Source organism: Myotis brandtii, unplaced genomic scaffold, assembly GCF_000412655.1.
Source record: "Myotis brandtii unplaced genomic scaffold, ASM41265v1 scaffold573, whole genome shotgun sequence".
Lineage (NCBI taxonomy): Eukaryota > Metazoa > Chordata > Mammalia > Chiroptera > Vespertilionidae > Myotis > Myotis brandtii.
Genome location: NW_005370145.1, coordinates 1,383,644 through 1,391,094, shown reverse-complemented (window position 1 = coordinate 1,391,094; position 7,451 = coordinate 1,383,644). Strand labels below are relative to the sequence as shown.

The following is a 7,451-nucleotide window of genomic DNA, read 5'->3' as shown; positions in this document are numbered from 1 at the left end:
CTGGGAGGGGCGGCCCGGCCCCCCCACTAGTTACTCTTTAAGCAATATTTGTACACAGCCTTCTCTTCCCGAGTAAATAGAAAGGCCTTGTGAGTTGAAGAAAACTGATCCTAGAGATTTATTCAGGAAACTGATAGGCCCTGGAATTGAGGCATTCAGTCTTGTATCACAAGTTGCTGTATTTGCAGAGTGGCAATGAATGCTGATGCAGAAGCTATAAAATAGACCACCGAGAACCCCACCTTCCTCCAAGAAAGAAGTCAGGCCACTGAATTTTGAGCTCCCAGAGAATGGCAAGCTGTAGGCACAGACCCTAAAACTCACTCTTTTAAAGTATACAATTCTTTACACCCATTTATGGATAATAGAGAACATTACAAACTATTGAACAAAAATAGACAGAGGCAAAGAAGCATCGAACAGACTGTCAAACTACAGCGGGAAGGTAGGGAGGGTTGGGGGGTGGGTAAGAGATCAACCAAAGGACTTGTAGGCACGCATATAAGCACAACCAACAGACACAAGACACTGCGGGGGAGGGAATGAGGGGACAAGGGCAAGTGCTGGGCGGTAGGGGACGCCGGGGGGAGATGAAAGGTGGGGGAAAGAGACATATGTACTACTATTTGTAATACCTTAACTATTTGTAATACCTTAAACAATTAAATAAATAAATAATCATAATAAAGTATACAGTTTGGTGGGTTTCAGTATATTCACAAAGTTGTGTACCATTACCATTGTCTGATTCCACATGTTCATAATCCCTGAAAGAAACTCCCTCCCGTTAGCAGGTGCTCCCTGCTCCCCTCCCCCAGTCCCTGGCCACACTAACCTACTTTATGTTTCTATCTTTTTTCAGGGAATTAGTTGTGTGAAATAAAATAGGCTCTCAAGTGTTTGTTGAAACAAATATATAAAGTAACTGATAAATTATTTCATCACCTTCCATCTACTCTACTTAATAATAGTTTAAAACATTTCACCAAGTGTGAAGCAGTACATTTATTTTATTTAATCGTTACTTAACCAGAAAAATGGATTAGGATATAAAACATCTGAAGCATTCCACCTAGTGGGGGTTTTGAATAACTTATCCATCCAGTCATTGACTATGAACATTCAGGTTCATCTCTCCACCTCCTCGCTCCTTTGTGGTGTCTTTTATTTGCTGCGTTTGGGGGACTATCTGCTTGGAATTCATTTACCTACAGTTTACACGTGTGTGTTTATGAGAAAGTGACTCACCCGCTGTCTCCCCTGTACTTACTTAGCACTCAGAGACCCGGGTGCTTGGGGCCTAGGGTTGGCCTGGACATGGCCTCCTATCCCAGCAGTTGGTGTCTGTGGTCTGGATCAGACCCGATGGGATTACATGCAAACTCACCATTCTCGTTGCCTCTCGTTATCAGGCCAACCCTCCCGGTGTGCTTGCCCTTTTGGATGAGGAGTGCTGGTTCCCGAAAGCCACAGATAAAACCTTTGTTGAAAAACTAGTTCAAGAGCAAGGTTCCCACTCCAAGTTCCAGAAACCCCGGCAGCTGAAAGACAAAGCTGACTTTTGCATCATACACTACGCAGGGAAGGTAAGAGCTGGAGAACTGGATTACCTGGTAAAAGTACTGTTTGCAACTTTGCTACATGTGATGGAGTTTATAAAAAATGTGCCGATAAACATTTGTAAATTCCTAAATATAGTGTGCATTGCAATTGATGGCCTTTAAGACAATCCTCTTCTTAGGTTGCTCTGTGAACGTCTGTGGGTAAGGCTAACTGTTTCTGGGTTTTGTTTGTTTTTCCGTCTCACCTCGTTCGGCTCCGGGCGGGCCAGGTGGACTACAAGGCGGACGAGTGGCTGATGAAGAACATGGACCCCCTGAACGACAACGTGGCCACGCTGCTGCACCAGTCCTCGGACAGATTTGTGGCCGAGCTCTGGAAGGATGGTGAGCACGCCTTACGTTCGTCACTCAGGTTGACCAGAGTCGTTTATGATGAAGGATTGCCTGTGGTTCTCTTACATATCTATGTGCACATATATTTTACTGTAAACCTCTTTCCCTAGAGCAGGGCTGCCATTATCTCGGGATTTACCCACTTTGAGAATACTTGGGTCACAAGACATCTGCCCTCTTGGTCAGATGCTGTGGGGAGTGTGGGAACCTTCTAGGCTCAGAGCCAGAAAGAGCTGCATATCCTCGGGCCACCCTGGCCTAGTTAGACTATAATCCAAGGGTTAGGGGACATGAAACCTGAGAAGCCCTGTGCATTTTCTCTGTGCCACACGCAGGTCATGCGTCCTAGCCACTGCCGGCCTCTCTCACACACACACACACACACACACACACACACACACACACGGGCTGGTGAGCACACTCAGATCCCCTGTGTGTAGACCAGTTTCTGTTCCCATCAGTCCTGAGTGCTTTTCTTTACATAAGCCTCAGGGAAGGTCTTGGCGATGTTGTGTCATAGACTATAAAGTTGCTAGTACAGCACACCTCTGTGTACCTATGCAGTGGGCACCGTATCTTCTAGAGCTTAGCTCTCCCTCCTGCATCTCATCCTGACTGTGTCCTACCTCTGTGCTTGGCCTCAGGTCATGCAGGACCTTAGCCCTGGACCTGCCCCTGGCTAGGCCTTGACCCTGAGGCCATCCTGTTCAGGAACCTGGCTCACCTCTGCTTTTCCTGTGGCAAATCAAGAGCTTGTTATGCTGTCTTCTCAGAGGCAGAGAGAAAGAAACAGAAAGAAGGGTGTAGGCAGTTTGAGCAAAAGGAAAGAGGTGGGAAGAGCAGAGTGAATGCAGAGAAAGTGAGCAGGGGGAAGATAACCGTATCAAAGGTGATCTAGTCAGGAATGATCACATACATCCACCCGAGATGCGAGGAGCCCCAGGGCTGGCGCACTGCACACATGCATGCACGTGTCCTGGGACAGCAGTGCCTGGGACAAACTGTGTAAAAGGCGGGACTCGGAAAACAGATCAGGTTCCCAACGTGTAACACGGAAGCTTTTGATCTTGATGCCTTTGGATGAAAGTCTTCAACCGATGCTGCGTGTTCCCTGGTGCTTGCTGTGACCGGTCAGCCACGGGTGCTGCGTGAGGGCTGAGAGCAGAGACTCAGTGGTATTCGCAGTGCCATCGCTGAGGGACTCCCGAGCCTGCTGCTGTGAAATGTTAGATGGAAGATGAGGAACTAGAACCGGGACTGTGAGCTCCAGTTGTGCTAAACAGCGTGTCCACGGTGCTAGGAAACCCAGCTGGAACTGGAGCTGGAACTGCACGTGGGAAAGGCCGCAGAGGGGAGAGGAGCAGTGCTGCTCGCCTGGACATTTGTGTTCTGTTAGGAGTCAGTCCCGCTGTGACTGTACTGGGCACGACGTGGGCTGGCGTCCCATGGCCCCTCCTCCCGGCCCTCCTTAGGTCTCAGCGCACCGGAACGGGGCGGGATGAGTAGGCAGAGGTCTGAGGACCAGACGTATCTGGTGATGCTGTGTGAAGGGGACGCTAAAATGCCATGAAGGAGGAGGCAGTTTTCCTTGTCCTTGAAGGAGAATGATTTGTTGAATAAATAAGGAAAACTGACGTTTACCAAATAGTGCTAAGTGCCAGGCAGTTCTCAGCACTAATATTTGAGCCTCCGTGTCATGATCAGGCCTTAAACATTGAGGGTGAGCAGGTTTGCATTGAGCTAGCTCACCAGGGGAGCGGAGCGTTTCGGAAGTGAAGTTGGCATGGGAGAAGGAGGCCAAGCAGGTGGAGTGAGTGAGCAGAGGATGGAAGTGAGGGAATCGCAGCTCAGGACACGTGGTACCTTTGGGCGTTAGAGTGGGGCTGGGGCTAAGGGTGCGGGCAGGGAACGAGGCCAGGTCACAGGTTGAGAGCAGACCATGTAGAGGCCTGATTGCCGGTCTCAGTGGACTTGACTCCACTGAATAAGTAGCTCCCGTAGGTTGTGAGCAAGGGCAGGTGAGACGTGTGGCCTGAAGAAGTAAACGCAGTGTTTGGCTGTGGGATTGGTGGGGAAGAACCTCGAAGTGGGCATGGAATGAACAGGAAGAAAGAAACAGAGGAAACTGGCATTTTTACTTGCCTGAAGCCTCAAAATCAGATTTCTCTTCATGTTGAAGGAGAAGAGAAGCAGGTATTTGGGAATTAATGACAGTAGTAAAGAAAGTGGGTCCTGAGTTACGTACTGGTTCTGAGATTGTGAACCACTTTGATTCTTACTTTGTAGTTTCTTAACCGAAAATGACATTGTGGGGAACACCTAGTGAGCACCTGACCATTCATATAACAAACGCGCATGTGTAACTGTGTGCACCATGGTTATCACCTGGGAGAGTCTCGGGGGAATGAGGAAAGACACGGCCAGGCCCCAGGAGCTGGTAATCCAATGGGAGACGCAGGATATGCAGATGCAGCCTGGGACAGAGCCAGCCTGTCTTGGCTCCCAGCTTCCTTGGCTTCCTCCTCCCACTTCCTTCTGTAACGCCTTGTCTCGCCTCCCAGATGTGGGAGAGCCTCTGGCAGCAGTGGGTCAAAAGTTGCAAGAAAATAAAGTTTGTCCGGCAAGGGTGGAAGTGGGGGCTCAGTGATCCATGTCACAGGTGATGTGCCTTGTGGGCAGGGCCGTGTCTGGAGCGTGCTCCCTGCCTTTTTTTTTTTTTTTTTTTTTAATCCTCACCCATGGCTATTTTTTCCATTGTTTTTTATTTTTTTAGAGAGAGTAGAAGGGGGAGAGAGAGAGAGACAGTGATTGGTTGCCTTCCGTACACGCCCCAACCAGGGCTGGGGATTGAACCTGCAACCAAGGTACATGCCCCTGACCTGACCTGACCAGGGGATGGAACCCGCAGCCCATAGTTCACAGGCTGGTGCTCTAACCACTGAGCAACAGCGGCCAGGGCTCCCTGGCTTTTTGTGCTTTCCATAGCCACGAAGAACTTACTCGGTTCCAGAAACGCTGAGAGAAAACGCTTGCAGCCTTGCTGAGCTCCTTCAGTCCTGGCCCGAGGCCTGTGCGTCTGGATTTAGTCCACAGCTCGAACCCACAGCCCGCACAGCCCTGCTGTGACCCTTGCCTTTCTGCAGATAGGCGCTTGGGTGCACACGTGGTCCCTTTTGTCAGAGTGGGCTGCTGGCAGTCTCACCGGCCCCGGATCTGACTCGGATGTGCTGGCATCCGCTCTGGAATATTCCCCGAGTCTGCTCTCCTCATGATGCTGCTGTAGGAAGGCCTGTCGTCCATCAGCGTAGTGGGCAGTTATTCAGTGTGATCTGAGAGCCAGGATCTCAGAGGTCGCCCACTGTCAAGGGAGCGGCAGGGGGAGCAGCAGGACTGAGTTTCATCCAGAAAGTCAGGGCAGGCCCAGGAGTGGGAAGAGGGTGTGCGAAGGTGGAGAATTCGTCGCTGCTCACTCTGGGTGTAGAGATCTCTTGGGATAAGGGTAGCTTTATCTCCAGGAAAAGAAAAGAACCCTGGAAAAACATGTATTTTTCTATTTTTTCTATTGTTACAGCCACATAAAGGCAAAAGCAGAAAATAATAAGTGGACCACAAATGTATGAATATGTGTTGTATGAATAGTTTCCTATGAAGGTGCAATATCTTGACTAGAAAAACACTATGTATTAAAATAGACTTTGTGTTAGAGTGTTAAAGATTTTTCTCAAGGCCAAACCCGGAGAAATAAGATTTTTGGTGGCAGCCCTGCCCTAGAGACTCATAGTGCCCTACTTTCTGCTAAGAGATGTTTGGGGATCTCTCTCCCAGTTGCACGGGACTTCTCAACACATTTCGGGGGCTTATAGACCAAAAAAACCAAAGATTGCATTTCTTATGTAAATGTGCCTCGGGGTATCAAGTGTCATCTTACTTATGATTTGAAGTTATGTTTAACATTTTGCTAAGCAGAACTTGAATTTTGTTTTCCTTAATGGTAATTACCTATGTATTCGTAATGTGTATTTGGAGTAAATTATATTTCCAGAATCTGTATTGGAAGTAAAGTTGCACAGCAGTGTAAATTTTTGACAGTAAAAGTTACTAATGCGTACACTTATCAGAATGTAACTTACTGCCCCTTGTCCTAATGAGCTAATTGCAAGATGATTTTATGAAGGACAACTCGAGTAGTACCTTATTACTCTTAACATTTCATCCTGCATTTACGCGGGGTGGTCATTTAACACTGTGTGATAAAATGCTCACACCTGGAGTGGGGAATAGGCATTTTCATTCAGATTAAGTCTATTTTTATAAAGAACTTTGTCCAAATGTGCAGATTCTCTAATGAGTAATGTTTGCATGGGATCTTCCCGGGACTAGCGACTCTCGTACCCGATTTCAAAGTTTACTTGTGATGTCGAATGTCTTTCACACTAACTGAAGTGTTTGTGTATTTGCTCTTCTGTCCTGTTTTTGCTGTTTCTCTGCTTTAGAGATTCAGAATATTCAGAGAGCTTCTTTCTATGACAGTGTTTCTGGTCTTCATGAGCCACCAGGTGAATGTATAAAGCCTGTAGGTCTTCCAAAACAGAAGGGTCCTAAGCCCACAGGAAGAACTTGCGGGGGGCTGGCAGGGCGGCCGGGCGGGCAGGGTAGAGGGATGCGGCTGGTTTCTGTTTTTGTTTCGCTCATAGACCTGCATGAACCTTTCATTTCATGCTCAGTTTTATTCTACTTCAAGGCAACTGTTTGAGTGCATAAACAATTCAATTGCTACTGCCTACACATCGCTTCTTATTTTATGCATAGCACTTGCAGCACTGCATATAAAAGGTATGTCACTACCTTTTCCAGTAGTGCCGTTTTGATACACAGTCCTCCAAGGGAATGGTTAGGAATTGATCTGCTAGTAATGTCTTCTTTGTCTCTGAGTTACCGTTAAGTTTTCAACTCTAAGAAATTCCAAAGAGGAGTTTCTTTTCTGTAAGTCATTAACATTTATGAACAAATAAGTGCATATTTATCTCACAGGTGTTGGTCTCATCGTTATACCTCTTGTTTGAGATTTATGTGCATAGCTAGCTAGTTGGCTTCTTTTGAACTGGAGATAGTGAAAGTGTCCACCAGGTTTGATATTTGCAAGGTGAGACTAAGATAGAGTGCATTGGTGGTAGAATTTGTACCTTGAAGGTGAAATTGAGCTCCAGATGGGCCTTGTGGTCTGAATCCTTAGCCCTGTTTTAAAATACAGCCTAACCATGCTAGAGGTCCCCCCAAAGAACAATATAAAATGAATATTACCCAGCCTTCCAGTTATTTAGTGATGTTATCATGTAATGAAATTAAAAAATAGTCAAATTCATCTTACAAAATTTCCTTTATACTTTTTAGAACATGATAATGCTGAGATCTATACCCAAAAGGTTTTTAGAAACTATGTTGAAGGAATGTGCCCATTTTATCCAAGTCCAGATTCCTGCCATCAATAGTTGTTGA

The 7,451-nt window shown here is 46.9% G+C and overlaps 1 protein-coding gene across 1 annotated transcript in view; it reads left to right on the top strand.

The window, feature by feature from the left end:
• The window catches only part of MYH10 (myosin, heavy chain 10, non-muscle), a 145,718-nt gene that overhangs the window by 85,831 nt on the left and 52,436 nt on the right, over positions 1 to 7,451 (top strand). The window contains exons 15-17 of the mRNA XM_014549811.1: positions 1,413 to 1,586; positions 1,832 to 1,946; positions 6,449 to 6,511. Of these exons, the coding sequence (XP_014405297.1) occupies positions 1,413 to 1,586; positions 1,832 to 1,946; positions 6,449 to 6,511 (352 nt within the window). The remainder of the gene's footprint in view (positions 1 to 1,412; positions 1,587 to 1,831; positions 1,947 to 6,448; positions 6,512 to 7,451) is intronic.